Source organism: Poecilia reticulata, chromosome 9, assembly GCF_904066995.2.
Source record: "Poecilia reticulata chromosome 9, P_reticulata-male-v2, whole genome shotgun sequence".
NCBI classification, from domain to species: domain Eukaryota; kingdom Metazoa; phylum Chordata; class Actinopteri; order Cyprinodontiformes; family Poeciliidae; genus Poecilia; species Poecilia reticulata.
In genome coordinates, this window is record NC_088838.1 from 18447176 (window position 1) to 18464609 (window position 17434).

Here is a 17434-nt window from a genome sequence, read left to right on the forward strand (position 1 = left end):
CTCAACTTGATAAAAAGAAAAGTCCAAACACAGATCAAGTTCTACAGATATGTGTAATGCTAAAATTAGGAAAAGTCTTAATTGTACTTTTTCAACATCAGTTGACTAAATAGTCTGCATGGCCACACATGTTTATGGACAGGGAGGCCCCTTTCCAACCGCTGTCTTTCTTCAACAGAGCCTGATCTAGGGTCTGGGGACGGACCATTCGGCACATCCTCCCCTAGTTTCTACAGAGATAAGCGAGCAGGTGCGTCTCCACATCGACTTGCTTCCCCTCTGTTCACCGACACCAAGGTCCGAGGAAAGTAGCACCCCTATCCTCCACACTGACCCTGAGGATCACAGACTGGGCCTTCCCCTCCAACAGGTCTCAAACCGGCATTCAGTACATTCAGACCTTACCTGGTGCCCAGTCTGGGCTTTTATTAAATGGTTAGGAATGGGGAACACCTCAGGGAAACTCAACTGATAACTCCATGACACCCTGATTCATCTGCTACCTGAGAACTGCTTTGATTTCCCTCTCCATCCAAATGCTAAAAAAAATAAATTAATAAAACAACTGTAACCATGTTGAAAGAAAAGGAAGATTTTCATCCTTGATGGTTATGACAGTGTGAAACAGTTCTAGACAGTATGGGTTCATTTACAGAAATGAGAAGTAGAAATCAGTGTGAGGTTTTGCTGCTTTCATAGTTCGTCTGCAATCTGAAGAGAGTCCATTATTTAAATACTCTGAGCTTGTACAGTCTGTATTACAAAATTACATCCTCCTTCCTCTAGTATTCCTATATTTTCATCTTATTGTTTAACTCAGTGTTATGTAGTGCACTAAAAAAAGATGAAGTCATCTCTAATTGATGTTTTTAAATGGTGACTAGAAGTTTTCTGGTGTCTTTTATTTCCGTTTTGTGTAAGTGACTAATCAACGTTTTTGATGCAAAATCTGCACAAACATAGGCATCTATGTTAGATGGTGCTGCAGTCTGAAAACTGAATGTGTTGAAATTAAAACGGCACTCTGCTGACTGGGATCCTAAACACACACACAGAGGAAACTGTTATTTGAACTTGAACATATTTTACCACTGTTGTGTTCTATGACTGCTTATACTGCTCTGATGAAAACACTTTCATCTTATATCAATTGTGAGACTATTTAAAATTGTAGTTTATGTTGTACGCTGTTATGTAACCATTTTGTATTTTGATTTTTTTTTCTTGCAAATGTACTGTGTTAAGATAATCCTGCTTAGATGATAAGTGTAATAAAAATGTTTTTATTATTTTAATATGTCACCTTTTTGAATTGGTGGTACAAAAGTATTCATTAAAGACTTTTACAACTGAAAGAAATAAACTGACATCCACCGTCTCTGATGTGCAGATTTGGAAATTAAAAAAAACAAAACTTTTATTTGGGAACATTTCGGCTTTTTGTCCACATTTTCCCAGATAGTTTAGTTATTAAAGGTTCTTCATGTAGCCCACAGGGAAAATACAGAAGCTCAGCAAAACCCAAGCATGATGTGTGTCCAGTTTGAGTCAAAAGTGCAAACGTATCCAGTAGTGTCAACGTGTTTAGGGGCTCTGCTGTGGTGGATGGCTCTTTCCCTTGGACACCACCACAGCTTGTTCTCCAATGCTGTCTTCAATAAGCAGCGAGATGGCGCCATCTAGCTGCTTGGTTGCTGCTAATGCCACCACAGCTTTCTCGGTGGGGAAGCCCATCTTCTCCAGCTGCTGAAGCCTGGTAGGAAACAAAAACAGACATCTACATGTCAGACAGACTTTAGGATTTAAAAAGTATTAAGTAAAAACCAATTTGTTTATTTATAAAATACACGCCATGAACTGCACAAACCGCAGAGATGAAACTGATGACTTTGCGACCTCTACTTTTGTGTCAGGAGCGTCCTGTAAGGAGGCCATTATCCCGGCTCGGAGCATGTGCTCCTCCAGCACTTCTGCCTCAGATACGGCAGCAGCAGCCTGCACCTCCATCACCCAGGCAGATGATGGAGGCTCCATCCATGGGTGGAGGTTGTAAGCTGCGGGGTCCCTCAGTGGTGGAGGAGCTGCGTGATCCACAGCCATGAACTGGGGAAGCGATCTAAGCGATTGACAAATTGTGAAATTTGTTTTATATGAAAATGATCAAGAATATATTTTAAAGGGATAGTCAAATGTTTAATGTAATTGACTTATAATACCTATGTGAGGGGGCAAATGTTGGCAATCCGACCCTTGCCGAAGTAGGAACATGCATCCAATTAGGAATGAAAGCAAAAATGTTGGCCTCCTCCAGTTCCTGTAGTGCCCCAATGAAGGGCTGATGATCTGCATGTTAAATTAAGGAGACGGGGGATAACTTGGCAGAGAAACACAGTAACCAAAGTTTGAAAGAATTCATTATAGATTTAGTGGGGCGAACTTTCAGCCCAAATAAACAACAAAGCTTTTATACATAGAATGAACATAGAGTGTCTTAGGTCCAGAGCCTTGGCCTTATCTTAAAATCTGCATCCCTAAAGAAGCACACACCATCCAAAGATAAAGACACAGAAAAGCCAAGCATACAGATGTAAAAGACACTGAGACCTAAAACTCAATAAAGATATGCAGACTGTCCAAAATAAAGAATGGCCTCAACAAGAAACATTTTAAAAAAAGTGACACAAAGGAATCACAAGAGACAGAAGAAGAAAGAAAAAAACAAACATACAAACTCAAACTTTTTGTTTATAGGACGTACCAGTCCTGAAAAGCATCTGCAGATCACATACACAGGAAAGGATACAGTTGTATCCAATGCATATTGCACAGAGGTGAAGCAGCGCTGGTGTTCCAGGTAGAAGCAGCAAACCGCTGAGTAGAAAAAGCCACGGCAGGAACCAGACTGGCAAACACCTCAGCAGCCTCCTCTGTGTGGCCTGTCGACACTGAGTCGTAAATAGAGCGAGCTGGATGGCAGAGAAGCCACAGATCCGACTCGCCTCCCCTCCAACCACAAACAGCACCAGGGTGTAAATGAATGCCAGCATGGTGATTGTGATGATGGACAGGAGCAGGAAGGCCACTGACCCCCAGCGACGCTCCTGACATGATCCCAGCAGCAGCAGCAGGATCACGCTGATCAGCAACGAGGGCGAGTCATCATGACTGAGAGCATACAGAAACACATCTGAGGAGGAGAAAAAATACAAATCCACATGCTTACTTTGCGTAAATCCGAAGCGGTGTTTTGAAGATGTAACAGCATGGTTACCTATGAACCTTGGGAAGTATCCTCCTGGGCCCACGCTCAAACTTGCCTGGATGCCCCCAACATACATCAGCAGCATAAATGCTATCAGAGCAAATGTTACCAGGCAGAATCCAGGACGGTCCGCCCCAAACAAGGACCTCACTGACAGGACACGGCCCAGCATCATTTCACATCAGATGCACCTTCTCCACTGGCTTTCACGACATTAAACCAGGCAAACAAATATTTGATGAGGTTCATCATTGGATAATTATATCCAATGGAATTTTAAATATGCATAACCATATTATTTTTCTTGTTCCAATAGAAGACTGAGAGCTAAAACCTATACAGGTAATTCACTGCTAAATAAAACTGATAGCGATTACGAGGATTCGTTGTGGTTTTTGAATCAACAAAATGGTAGATAATTAACTATAGTTTACATTTATTACGCCACTTTATATAATAAAAGAAACGCAAGTAAAAACGATTTTAGCTTCGAGACGTAAGAAATTCATAAAAGGATGCAAACTTCCGCAAACATTCTTCTTCTTCTTTATGTTTATAATTTACAACGTTTTACCGCCACCTACAGGTCATCCTGGATGCGTGCTTTCTGTACATACAATTGCTGGAAGTACTTTGCATTTTTCTAACATGTATACATGTTGTAAGTTTTATGTTGAAAAATTATTTGGAAAAATTCTTTTGTGTTTTGGAATGAAGATATTTATTTGTATAAGTACTTTTTCACTTCAGTCTTTAAAATACCAGAACTAGCACCCAACTTTGTATTGTCGTTTATCGTCTGATCAGATTCTCAGTACCTGTGTATTCTTTTCAGCAGACACTTTTTTACTTGTACTTGAGTAATTTCTTGGTACTTTTTCTTTTTTACTTGAGTAAATATTTATTGAGGGAGTGCTACTCTTCCCACTGCTGCCAATAATTAATGAAAGTAGTGACATTTTTTTTGTATCAGATTCTCTTATTTGAGTTGTTTGCTACACAACATTGTAGATCTAAAATATAACTTGAGGATTAGTTTTTGAGTGATACATTGCATTCACTTGTTAGTGTTTTCTGACAATCTGCATCATTGTTAGATGCAGTGTTTTGAAAAAGTATTTCACCAACTGAAGCTCTTCAGATTTTGTTGCGCTACAACTATACACACTTCAACATCATTATTTGACATTCTCTATGATCGACCGCCACAAAATGGTGTACAACAGTGGTTGGAAAAAGATGCATGGCTTCCTTTTTTCTAACAGTAATCTAAAAAGTCTTCAAGTCTTGCTTCTGATTCTTAATTGAATTCTATACCAGAGAAAATGGCTTTCATTGAAAGTAAATAATAACAAAGACATACGTATGAATTTTAATGTCAACATTCACTGATTTGATTCTGGAGTGTTGGACAAAGGACACATCTGAAAGTTGCAGGACAGTAGCCTTTGAGGAGTTTGAAAACCCTTGATTTCTGTAGTAGATCTATCTGTATGTTCAAATTGATTGTCCTCTTTTTTTTTTTTTTCCTGGCCCTGCAGTTAACTAATGCTGGGTTAGCACTGGTTCTTCAAACTATGGGACCAAAGAGGATACAAGGAACTGATTATTACTAAACTCTAGGACTAGTTAAACACTGGAACCTGTTCCATCGAACCTGATGGAAAAGGTTTGAGGATTGTATTACTCAAGCAGAACAAGTTTCTAGTTTGAGTGATTTGAATAAACAACAATAAATTAGTAAAACATTTGTAATAAACATTTTCAGGACTGTGGCCAAAAGTACCAGTACGACAAATAAATAAATAAATAAATGAACGACTAGATTCCAAAGCGTACTTTTTTCATGACTAAAGGCTACGTTCACATAATTTTCCCTCCTGGTTGCTTTTGTCGTCGACGCGTGACAATGATCTCGCGAGACTTCGTGGTTCTTTACCGCGGTGTGCAACCTCTTCTTGCATTTGGCAACGTTTCATCGGCTTGCACGGACTTACTAAAATGGCGTCTGCTCCCGGTGAGTGAAAAAAATTGCAGCATCTTTTACATTAATTTTCCAATTGTTAAGTGAAATAGTTATGTTGATCGTATGAGAACGTGTTTTGGTGAGACGACTGCGTTTACTTAGGTTTTAATTGAGTATTGTTTCACAATGACCGTTGCCTACGCAGCGTGCATGGCCTAGTTTTAGCTCCTCGAGCTATTGTAGTTATCGAGTCGACCTTTTATTTAATACAATGGCGGTTAAACTTAGCTATTATTTTTTAAAGAGCTGGTATTTAAAACTTTTTGATAGTACACCCAATCTGCATTTGGTAGCTAGAACCGTCGTGTAGGGTTTCATTTGCTTGCTCGTTGGTGAGTTTTTCAGTGTAGGCCTAACAACGGGACTGTGGCTCGCGCGCGCAAACGATGTTTTTATTAGAAAGTCAAACGGTTATAACTAATCTCTTTTCTGTGTACAGATTACACCTCGTACAACCAGAGTGGTGCTCAGCAGGGGTAAGATTTTTAAGCTAATCCAATATTTACACTACTATTTCATTGTGTTTTTATGACTTTGGTTCAAAATAAATAATAGCAATTGGGACTGAGGAATGCTACCTCAGACTGAAAAAAACCTTTCTTGCATGTACATATTTTTGTGCCTATGCGTTTGTTGTAATTTATTATTACTCTGTTTGAATGTAATGCAACTTCAGGATACTATTTTCATTATTTCAAATTAATGAACCTATGCAATACTTTTTTAAATCATGGGTATGCAACTGTGCTAGTAGAGGAAGCATTTGTGCTTGCATTTGGAGAAATCTTGTTTAGATGAGTTTGTACGGTTTCTAGCTTGGATAATATTTATATTTTTATTCTTGCAGGTATGCCTCCTATGCTGCCCAGCCATCACAGAATTATGGCCAGTCAGCACAGGTAAGGTTAAAAAAATAAAATAAAATAGTTGTCTATTGTAGATTGTGCTTGCCATATGTTGTTGATTAATGGATTGCGTCATAAAAATAAATAAAAAACTTCACCATGAAACCTTAAGATTTTTGATTCTTTTTGTTTTTAGCAAGGCTATGGCCAGCAGAATTATGGATCATACACTCAGCCTGCTGCAGCTGCTGCTGATAGCAGTTATACCCAGACAACCCCAGCAGCTGGAGGATATCCTCAACAGCAACAACAATACGGGTCATCATATGGCCAGCAACCAGCAAGTCAGTTTTTTGTTTTTTTGTAACTGTTTTTTTCTTATTGTAGTCTGTTAGGGTCCAGCTTTAAATTAATGTTGAAAATGGTACCTAAAAATGTTTATTTCATCATTCAATATGCAGTTTGCAGGTAATGATACTGGAAACTAAGAAAATAAAAAGGCAACTTACCAGGGCTGCATAGTTAACTATTATCACCATTCTAGGACACGTATTATAATAGCACTTCCTTTCTTGCAGCTGGTTATCCTCCTACCCAGTCTACTGCTCATGGCTATTCACAGTCAGCCCAGGGTTATGGAGCCAGTAGTTATGATGGCACTCCTGCTACTGCAGCTGCTCCAGCTGCCTCTCAGTCTTATGGGTCTCAGCCAGGGTACACTGCCCAATCTGCCTACCCTGGATATGGTCAACAAGCTGCACCTTCTGCACCACAGAGGTAAAAGTTTTATATATCTCAAACAGGGTTGTCATTTTAAATAAACGTGTCATTATTTATTTATTTATTTTTTTGTAATTCCTTGTTTACTGACTTTTTGTATTTGCAGTGCTAACAGCCAACCGGCTAGTTACAACCAAAGCTCCTACTCCCAACCAACATCTTATGGACAGCAGCAGCCTGGATACCAGGGTCAGCAGACTGGATACAGCCAGCAGCAGGGCTACCAACAACAGACCCCACCGCAGCAACAGGCTCCTCCTGCTTACCCTCCTCAGGGTGCTGGTTCCTACGGGCAACCAGCAGCCAATCAATACAGCCAACAAGGTGGACCACCCAGTTATAACCAGTCTGGCCCTTATAGTAAGTTTGGCTTTTTGTCTTTTCTAAAGCTGAGATGGATTGTGAATGGAACACTTTAATATGACTGCAAGCGTATGTGGGCTATTTGTACTAATACAACTGTGTTGCATATTTATAGACAACTACAGACAGGATGGCCAAGGTGGAGGTTCTGGCTATCCAGGGTCTGAACCTGGAAGGTACCCTGGAGGAGGAGGAGGAGACAGCAGGGGTCCGGGAAGGGATGGCTTTGAACGAGGTGGAATGATGCATCGTGGGCGAGGAATGGGTCGTGGAATGGGGTAAGTGTGTTTCCTTAGCGCGTGATCTAATTTTTATTTTGATCATAGGTGCTGTTGCCATATTGGGCAGGGCTGAGACATTCTGTGGGGAAACAACTGCATTATTCTCCAGAGATCTCACTTTATTATTTGAGCAACTGCCCTGCTACTTTCAGGTGCCTCCATACTCCAACCCGCCCTATGAGTTGCTGAGAAGATAATTCAGGAATTTGACTCATTCAGTTCACCTAAAAGTTGCAGGGTGATGGCTTTTGAGGCCTTGAGTTGGAGACCAGGTTTAAAATAATGTGCAAAAATGATTTGCTTTCTGGAGTTGTGATGGTGGAGGCACAAAGTCATTGGTATGCAGTTGAAATGGCTTTATTGCCATTTTAGTCCAGTTTCTCTCAGCTCTGACCTTTTTGGCTGAAGGTAAGTTGGATGTCTCCTTTTCCCACAATATCTTAAAAGAGCAACCTGTGCTTAAACTTTAGGTTAATTAGCTGATTTCTAAAGATATGAATTAACTGAGTCAGAACTATTTTTTTTTGGATAGGTGGGAAGTTGGAGAGTGGATGGTATTTACAGGCAGTGTTTCTTCTTTTTTCTAAGATGTCTATGTTAGGGTTTTATTAGAAAAGTTTTAAACACAAAATGAGTTAAGCCATCGTTTTTCTGTTTTAACTTCAGATCATGTTTTTAAGGAGTTTGGCATAAAACATTTCAAGTCAAGCGTCCCGTTTTTGTGCAATATGTTTGGTTCCTTCTTAAATGCACATTTGTGCTCATTCATACCCGCTTGGTACATTGTAATGCCTTTGAGATTTTTTCTTTACAAGCTCATTGATATTTTTCGCGATCTAACACTTGAATGTTTTCAAGTATTATCAAAACCAGTAGATTAAACTTAAATAAATGTAAATTGCTTATGGATAAAGCACATGTAAAACTTGAGGTTCTGTAAAATTATAGATTGTAAGACATAAAACAGTCAAACTACAATTAAAAACAGATGGCAGGTATAAATGGACTGCAGAGGTAAAAGGAAAAACAATAATCGAGGATAATGCCAACTTGCACTGTGCCTAAAACCACTGGGAAACTGTTAAAAAAAAAGTGAAGATGCCTGTAATGTCTAAAGACATGTTTCAAATATTGGGAACCATGACCAACAAAAGACTCCATTGAGCTATAGCCTATATTTTGGACCAGAAGCAACTGATCTCATGGCCCACAAATGAATGGTGATGAGAGCAGGGGTTTTCTCATGGTGTTGCCTTTGGAAAAATTGGTTAAGTCTTGCTATCTGCCTTGACTGAAAGATGCTTTTCTGCAAAACATACGTAATGTGTTGCTTCAATTTGATAACCCCCGGATTGGTAATGTACTGTTTGAGGTGTGGAGCCAGAGGACCAAAGTTGGCAAGATGGGTGTGTAATGTATATTTATCGTTAGATGGAGTAGAGCTGTTATCAGTTCTGAGACGTCCAGGTTGAAGCTGGCTGGAACATGACTTGAGATGAAAATATTTACACCTCTGGTAGGGTTGTTGAAAGTATTTGTTCAATTTATCAGTATGTTTCTTTTTTCTGACTGGGAGTGATTAACATTTTGAACAGAGTCTCGGCTTAAATCCAATATTCTGTGGAAAACAATAAGGGTGACAGAAAGGAGACCTTCAATCCTCAAAGACTTGGAGGTCACCAGCAGAGACGAATTGCCCAGATCTGGTCCGCAATCAAGGTTTTTATTTTGTCAAACTTATTGTGAAGGTTTTGAGTGATTTTTAACTTTCCATTTTTGTTGATCAAATTTAAACAATTAGCCTGATCACCTAATAAAAGGATCTTAGTTGAATTAAAGTCATTTTAAATCCAAATAACCTCTTTGTAGGTCTTATCTGTATTTGGCTTCATAGTGAATCTGACAATGTGCAAAGGAGATGTCTTGATTTATCACAGTAGACCCCAAACCGAGCAGGTACAAAAAGGAACAAAGAGGAGGCTTGACAAATGTTTCATGAAGGGGGGCACTAATGGACAGCAAATTTTCTGTATTAACAGGTCGGATACTAAGCATTTCTCCTTCGACTACCTCTTGGTTTGAGAAAATTGAGATAAAAAACCTAAAAAATTCAGTCAAACTTAAATTGTGGCAAAAACCTTAAATCCAAATGTCAGAAATGGGGCGTTTCTTTTTCTATTTTTAATTGCAACACCTACATTGGTTCATAAGTTTCAAACATTACAGTAATTTTATTGTTGGGTCCTGATCAGGGTTCAAAGTCTTTTTTTTTTTGGTGTTGATGTGCTCAGTATTTGGCTCAAGGGTATTCTGTGTTTGGAATCGAATACTGTGGAGTGGTGGGGGAACCCAAAACTGGCATTTTCAAAATAGTTTGTGTTTATACTGGTAAAGCGGATATTGGTGCAGTTTTTATGCCCATTAAAAGTTGGTGTTTTCTCCAATGTGGACTCAGAACCTAATAATCTGTAAAAGGTTTTCTGACAGAATTGCAAAAAAAAAAAAATTAAAACCCAATTTTCATTGAAGTTTCACAGATGACTTCTTGGGTGCAATATGTGATAGGAATGTGACAAGGATGCAAGTTTCACATGTCAAAAGCTTTGGCCTGTCAGCAATACTTCAATATTGTTTCCCCCTTTTAAGTTGCAATGTCCACATAGAATGTTGGGCATTGTGATGATAATCAAAAGTAAGGAAAATATGGGTTAATTCATATAATCACAGTCAAATCATCACAAAGCCATGTGTTCCTGATATCAGGCAGTCTTTGTTTTCAGACTTATAAAATGTTTTCCCTATTAAATAAATTTTACACAGTTTGGTAGATTCAGATGGAACTTTACAAGCATTAAGGTCATGGCAGGCATCCCTGCTAGTTTGGTTGGACCTTTCAGTACAAGTCTCAACTTTGGGAAAAGAAGTCTGTTCAAAAAATATTGGTTGTTTTGGTTCAATAAACTCTGTTCTCTTTAGATGGATTTTCTAAAAAACAACAACAACAAAAAAAACTGAATGGTTGGATTAAGCTGTTAGGTGTTGAGGTTTGAATTAGTGAGGTGCTAAAACTATTTGGGATAATAGAGGTTTTTTGTTAACAACAATATACAAAAACACAGGTGCATTTTAATTTTTTATAAATAGTTAAAAAATTTTATAGAGTGTAGAGTTAATGTAGGGCTTCATCACAGTTTAGCTTTGCACAGGTGTTTGTGCTGCTCTGGGGTGAGGGGTGGGGGGGCTACTGTGTTTTGAAATGTTTGGAATACAAATGTTATTTCTTTTCAGCGCCTTTTTAACATGCTTTGTCACATTTATACCGTACAGGTAACAGTGAGAGCCATTTAAAACCATCTTTTCTCTAAAAAGTATCTGTACTCAGTACAGAGTCTCCAGCTTAAGCAGCAGGAAGGAGCTTAAACAAAGATTCGAAGTCTCCCTTTTATCAAGAACTGAGGATGGTGTTTTTATTTTTTTCTTGTTTTTTTTAAGCATGATGGGTATATAAAGTCAATAAAGCCACCTGTTTTATTTAAATTTATCATATCTTTGGTAGACTTTGTATTTGTTTTGGTATTAAAAACATGTAATTGTCTTTATTTTGGTGAATGTAATGAGAATGACTCTCCTGTGAAATTTCAGATGCATTGTATTTTTTAAAATTTTTTCATAACTGTAAAAGTAAATAAATTGTAACTTAATGCTTAGGTGATGGTACTGGATATGTTCCATCAATGCATCTGAAATAATTCTACCTGTGTAGATTTGTTTTAGGATTTATCACATTTTAAAAGCCAACATAAACATGTTTCTTTCTTTTTTCATTTTTGGATTATTGTATCCACTGTTTCAAACTGTCATTGGATGTTGTACCAAGCTAAGGAATGGCACATAGTTAGTATAATTTTTTTTCAATGAACTGTACATTTATAGTTAGATTTCTGGGAGTTAATTGAAGTTGCTGTTGGGATAGATAGAATGTTTTTATTACTCCCCCAATCAAGCCACTTTGCTCGAGCCAAGGAAGTGGCTGTAAAAGGGAAACGCCTTCATATCTCCATTTATTCCCCCATAGCAGCGCTGGAGACAGAGGTGGCTTCAGTAAGCCTGGTGGTAAGTTACTGAGTATTACACTGGTTAGCCCTTTCTAAACTGTAACACTTTTTGGGTAAATATGCTTTCAACATTGATATAAATTGTGGTATGCAATTTTTTTTTTCTACAAAAACACATCAAAATATTGGATTTTTATTTTATTTTTTATGCCTGAGACCATTTGCTCTGGGGTACTTTATATAATTCAGCCACTGGTTATGGTTTGACTATCTTTTAGATCGGTTAAAAAGAAAAGTGTTTGCGGCTGCTCTGGCAAATCTGAGCTGAATCTTTTATTTTTTTGAAAGATTTCACTCTGGTCTTAAAGGCTTTTATCAAAGAGTTATATATACCAAGGGGTCTGAGGTGTTCAATTTTTCAATTGAGTTTATCAATTGTGGACATTTTGTACCAGAAGGTACCATATTTTTCAACTTCCCAATACAAGTCATGCAGAAGAGTGTGGTTTATGAACTGTAGTTCTTATCAGGTGTAGTCTACTGGATTTTAGTTGCATGCACTGACTTTTTTTTTTCTTTGTTTACTTTTTACTCAATGGACTACAGGACCCATGGGTGGTGATGAACGCGAAATGGGTAAGTAGAATTTTCAACTTAAGAATCTGATTGTGTGTGTGTGTGTATATATTGTACTTTTGACACTGAACAAAGGCATACCTGGTCTTGTGCAGTCATTTGCAAAAAATGACTTGTGTATTTGTCTTCTTATTTAAAATGTTTTTATTGGAAATGGAAACTATTATGATTTATTTTACCTGTAGGACGTCCAGAAGAGCAAGATGACTCTGAGAACAGCACCATTTACATCACTGGGTTGACTGAGAAGGCCAATATAGAGGAAATGGCCGAATTCTTTAAGCACGTTGGGCCAATAAGGGTAATAAAAGTTTTTAGCCCTGGTTTACCTCCTAGTTCTTCAATTGACTATTACAGTTTACTTTGTCTTTTCAAATCAAGTCAATCGTTGGCTTTGTACACTATCAGATCTTGCAACTGGGGTTAGAAATCCATAGGAGACTAGCCTAAAACTCAACATTCATGTTTTTAAAACACGTTTTCTCTTGGGGAATACTCCATATTCCCACACCCAGATTAGCACATTTTCTTTAGCCTCCAGATTCCCCGTTTCCCCTCTCAGATGATTGTGAGGCTAATGTGTAGATTACATAATGTAAAGATGATCTGGAAGGGGAGATGTTTGGTTTTCTTGAGGGATAATTGGAAATGCAGATGTCCTCAACAGATTGATCCTAGAAAATTCCAGTTTAATCTCACTTCAAGTCTTTGTAGTACATTTCAACGGGCAGCTTTAAAAAAAATTAAGGTCAATTTTGAAGAGCTTAATAAACATGATTTATATTTAACCACGACTGTTACTGAAACTAAACTGCGCGCGCTTTGTTTTAAAGATGAATCGCAGACTGGGTCAGCCTGCTATCAACATCTACACAGACAAAGACTCAGGAAAGCCTAAAGGTGATGCCACCCTGTCCTATGAGGAGCCCGTCTGTGCCAAAGCAGCTGTGGAGCATTTTGATGGTATGATTTATAGTGAAAATGTCAAAATAATAAGAAAATCAGAAGCACTTTGTAAAGTGTACCTAGTGTCTGAGATGACAAATTTTTATCCAAATTACAGGGAAAGAGTTTCAAGGACGAAGACTCAAGGTGTCCATGGCGCGCCGAAAGCCCATGATGGGTGGAATGAGAGGCGGCATGCCCATGCGTGACGGCATGATGGGCCGTGGAGGTAAACTATCGCAGTTTGTCACTAACGTCTTTAGCATGTGTTGGATCTGATGGTATGATGAAAAAATGTTGGAATTTCAGGTATGATGGGACGAGGAGGGGATCGTGGAGGCTTTGGTCCACGAGGCGGTCCACGTGGAATGGGCAGAGGTGGACCAACAGGAGGCAACATGCAGCAAAGAGCTGGCGACTGGGAGTGTCCTAATCCGTATGTACAGCCACCTCATGTACCACTTTGTGTGTGTTTTTATAATCGTGTTTTGTAACTGTACATTTGTATTTTTTCCACAGGGGTTGTGGTAACCAAAACTTTGCTTGGAGGATGGAGTGTAACCAGTGCAAAGCCCCCAAACCCGAGGGCTTAGGTGGTGGTCCTCCTTTCCCCCCAGGTGGTGAGAGAGGCCGAGGCGGACCTGGAATGCGTGGGGGCAGAGGTATGGATCGTGGTGGGCCAGCAGGAGTCGGAGGCCCAGGTGGACCCGGCGGTTTCCGTGGAGGTTGGGGAGGGGACCGCGGTGGATTCAGAGGACGTGGAGGAATGGACAGGGGAGGGTTCCGCGGAGCCGGGCGTGGAGGACCGCCCATGGACCGAATGGGTGGCAGAGGGGGAAGAGGAATGGGACCACCTGGGGGCAAGATGGATATGAGGTAGGGTTCTAATTTAGGCTTGAGATTGTTTTGTTGAAAGAATATCCAGTGAATTGGTTTTATTGCCTTTTTTTTTTTTTTCTGTTTTAGGGACCACCGCCAGGAGCGCAGAGACCGACCTTATTGAAGGAGAACTTCTTGATATTCCTGTTGTGGAATTTGATTTTTAAAAGAAGTTTTAATTTATGATTCCATATTTTGATGGTTATAGAACTGCGTTCATTCAACCTGTGCAGTTTGTCCACCCTGGTTACCTTTTTTTATTTTCTTTTTTTAGTTACCGTGTTTACGTTGCATTCTGTATTGTGCATGTTTCAGTTAGATTTTAAATATCATTAGGTTTGACATTGTATCGTAAATCCAATATTTTTCATTGGTTGATGTAACGGCCCCTCCTTTTCCGTAAACTTACAGTTGTATGATGATGATGATAAAAAAACTTGGGAAATAAAATTTTGCGAATTTCACCTTTTTATTGTGGACATCCTCAGTTTTACTAAATGAAAGCTGAAATAGACGATTCCTTTAATGGTTAAACTAAAAATAAGAATGCTGACGGTGGTCAGGTAAAATTGTAATGTAGCTGTTTCAGCACTTATCAAATAATTCAAGTATCAAGTTGCTTATTGTAAATTTGCTTGGTTATAAAAGGCATCATCTGATGTAGAAAACTTCATACCTGGTTTGCTGTGGGTGCTGACGGAGCCTATATTCCTTTTCTTGTCAGTAGGTGGCGCAAAATTGAACAAAACTTGCAGCATTGACTGAAACTACAAATGTGACATGTATACATACACACCTTTAGGCTATAAATGTATAAATAAAATTAGCTTTTTTATTTGAAAAGAGAAGTTCCTTTTTTTTCTTCAGGTCACAAGTTTTAAGAATGTTTACAAAGCATTCAGTCTTAAGAGAACAGTCCCTAAGAATTCAGTTTAAAGTTTTGGTTTTCTTTCCTTCCCCTTTTTACTGGCGTGACGTTTTACTATTTCTCCTTCAGATCCTAAATACTACTGAACATTTGAGGTTTGTCCTGAAAACAAACCTCAGGACAACCTTTGTTCCCGTTTTCTTCCATCTCATTCAAATCATTTTCTCAGAGCTCAGGAAGCTCCACCTCAGCTGACGTCTTCAAATTGTTCCCATTTGCTTTGGTCACTTCTCTCTGCTGTGCACTCCTTTTCTTCTCTGACAGAAGAGCTGATTCATCCAGACCCAGAAAATGATCTCATCAGCCCCCTCCCACCTTTTCTCTCTTTCTCTGTGCTACTCTCCCCCTCCTTGGTTTCCCTCTCTTAAATGGACGTCCCTCTTTTTAAATGAAAACAAGCCATCCTCCCTTGCTTTGACTGTGCTTTTAATTTTAGCAGGCACGGTGGAAGAGTTCACAAAAGCCTGTCCAATCAAGAGCCGGTCAAAATTTCAAAAACGTTTCCCATTACAACTGCAGTTGGAACATTTTGAAACTTCTGATTTTGGAAAAACTTTTAAAGCAATAAAATAAACATTTTAAGTAAGAAATTGGTGAGTCAGATTTACTTTAAGCTAATTTTCTTTAGACACATTTAAATTTAACAGGGCAAGCAGGAACTTACAGCTTATTCAGTTTGAATTTTAGCGTTTGTGACCAAGAGAGCTGTAAATGTACAACTGATTCTGGGTTAGAGCTGGGCCCCTTACTGGAATCATCTTATGCCAAGATTCTTCACTACATTTTTCCCATCAAATTTTAAGAATGAGTTGGGATTAATCCTAACCCATTAATGACTAGAGATTTCTCATGGCATTGTTCCTTACCTGTGCCTGCACTCTCCCTGCTACACATTTAAAAGATAAGTATTTAATTTTCCTGTACAAGAAGCAAAGCTGGCTGCTAAGAAATGTTTTCAAGCATTAAAAATAGACTACATCAACTCTTAACTACTGCTAAATAAAGTTTATTCCACATTTTTGCTCAAATCCATGTATCATAATCATTAGAAGTTACATTAATATAACGGTTATACAAGGTTCTTAATGCAATCTGGAAAACTATTTTTTATTGAAAAACATTTTTGAATTTCCATTGTCCAAATTTCTCTTTGTATATTTTTCCCTTTCAATTTAAATAAATTTCAGTTTTTAAATGTATACCAATAAACTTTGGTATTTATATAACCTTAGTGTTACTGAAGGCTACCATTCATTTCTTAGAGCACTGAATGCTGTCTGTAGTTATACCTTTAATATAAGACATCAAGTCATGCTGTATGCTACCAAAATGCAGCGGGAGGAAAGCCATCCACTGACCTGGCTGTTCAAACGGGTAATATTTTTTTAATTCTTTTTTTCTGAAAACACAGATTCTAAAAATATAACCTCAAACATCTGGGCTGCACACATCAAATTAAAATTACAAAATGTTTTAAAGTGGTTTAAAGCAGCTATTCGTCTGACTAAATATTCAAAGGTGTTCATTTTGCTGAACGAGTGGTAAACGCTCCCTTCTCACTGAGACCATGGTTAGCATTTTTTTAGTGGTTGCCTGTTCTTCAAAATGTAGAATATTATCTCTTACATGTGAATTTTTCACAAATCAACCTAGAAGAGCATGAAGTTCATCATTTGAGACCAGTGTGGTCTTGCGTTTACCTCGCTGTACGTTAAATTATTGTTACTGTTGAATCTTAAACAGATCCGTCAGCTGCTGAAGACTGCTCTAATTACATTACTAGCAGACCTGCTCTGCTGTAAATGAATACAAAAATCTTATCATACCCATGGTAGATTATGTGCTCTTATCTCTGGAAATTTTATTTTGTACTTTGTTACTAGTCTGAGTAACTTGAATATTGGAGTAGATACCTCACCGGTCTCTTTGTCTTTTTCTATCCTAGAGTTTGAAGATATTGAAGCATTTTAAAGTAGATTGTTAATTTGTAACAAGTTAACAAACTTGTAGTCATTTTTAAAAGGTTGTCAGTACTTTAACTCAACCATCTTTTAATCGTTGGTACAGTAATGAAGCGATGTGCAGGTTTGAGCTTAGAGCTGACCTTTCAGTCGAATAATACTCATTTAGCTTTTTGTACTTTGCAACATTACGACCAAAAACATCAAGATGGTCTGTCATTGACAGCGATAAAGTTGCACATCATTGTAAGGTGGAAACAAAACATATTTTCTTGTTCTTTTTTTAGCAACAAAAAAAAAGATGTAATCAACTATAGTGCTCATGTTAACAAATGTTCCAACCTGAGCTGTGAGTCTTTTTATGTTTTTCTTTGTAAAAAAAAAAAAAAAAAAAAAAGTGTGATTTTCTTTTCACTTCATGCATGCAGTCCGTTGTATTTTTCGATTAAATAAAAATCTCAAAAGATAACTGG

The 17434-nt window shown here is 38.2% G+C and overlaps 3 protein-coding genes across 6 annotated transcripts in view; 2 read left to right on the top strand and 1 right to left on the bottom strand.

Annotated features, from left to right (window-relative positions):
* The window catches only part of emid1 (EMI domain containing 1), a 63514-nt gene extending 62219 nt beyond the window's left edge, over positions 1–1295 (top strand). For all 3 annotated transcript variants that reach the window (XM_008418647.3, XM_008418646.3, XM_008418648.3), the window contains one exon: positions 179–1295. In XM_008418647.3, coding sequence (XP_008416869.2) covers positions 179–312 — 134 coding nt within the window. In that variant the 3' untranslated portion in view covers positions 313–1295. The remainder of the gene's footprint in view (positions 1–178) is intronic.
* An 83-nt stretch (positions 1296–1378) lies between these two features.
* rhbdd3 (rhomboid domain containing 3) lies at positions 1379–3822 on the bottom strand. Its single transcript, XM_008418645.3, has 5 exons — positions 3272–3822; positions 2804–3187; positions 2217–2343; positions 1868–2116; positions 1379–1753 (listed from the first exon to the last, which is right to left on the bottom strand). Exons 1-5 carry the CDS (start codon positions 3435–3437, stop codon positions 1585–1587), a joined length of 1095 nt encoding a protein of 364 aa, XP_008416867.2. The 5' UTR covers positions 3438–3822; the 3' UTR covers positions 1379–1584.
* Positions 3823–5163: 1341 nt separating this feature from the next.
* ewsr1b (EWS RNA-binding protein 1b) lies at positions 5164–14536 on the top strand. 2 transcript variants are annotated; one of them, XM_008418643.3, is made up of 15 exons: positions 5164–5279; positions 5728–5764; positions 6136–6187; positions 6330–6477; positions 6712–6910; positions 7020–7273; positions 7392–7554; positions 11633–11670; positions 12219–12248; positions 12434–12549; positions 13082–13211; positions 13312–13422; positions 13503–13629; positions 13713–14069; positions 14160–14536. In XM_008418643.3, the coding sequence occupies exons 1-15, from the start codon at positions 5264–5266 to the stop codon at positions 14194–14196; spliced, it is 1815 nt and encodes a 604-aa protein (XP_008416865.1). In that variant the 5' UTR covers positions 5164–5263; the 3' UTR covers positions 14197–14536. The 2 variants fall into 2 exon arrangements, with proteins under 2 accessions (XP_008416865.1, XP_008416866.1); XM_008418644.3 differs by having other exon boundaries at positions 11636–11670.
* Positions 14537–17434: the final 2898 nt, after the last annotated feature.

What these genes read in the sequence shown, in the direction of transcription:
- rhbdd3 (XM_008418645.3), bottom strand. Translation starts at nt 3,437, where the DNA reads ATGATGCTGGGCCGTGTCCTGTCAGTGAGGTCCTTGTTTGGGGCGGAC. An exon ending in ATACTTCCCAAGGTTCATAG is followed by an intron (nt 3,188 to 3,271) that starts GTAACCATGCTG and finishes TCTCCTCCTCAG; the next exon opens with ATGTGTTTCTGTATGCTCTC. An exon ending in AATATGCATTGGATACAACT is followed by an intron (nt 2,344 to 2,803) that starts GTATCCTTTCCT and finishes TTTAACATGCAG; the next exon opens with ATCATCAGCCCTTCATTGGG.
- ewsr1b (XM_008418643.3), top strand. An exon ending in CAGAGTGGTGCTCAGCAGGG is followed by an intron (nt 5,765 to 6,135) that starts GTAAGATTTTTA and finishes TTATTCTTGCAG; the next exon opens with GTATGCCTCCTATGCTGCCC. An exon ending in TGGTGATGAACGCGAAATGG is followed by an intron (nt 12,249 to 12,433) that starts GTAAGTAGAATT and finishes TTTTACCTGTAG; the next exon opens with GACGTCCAGAAGAGCAAGAT.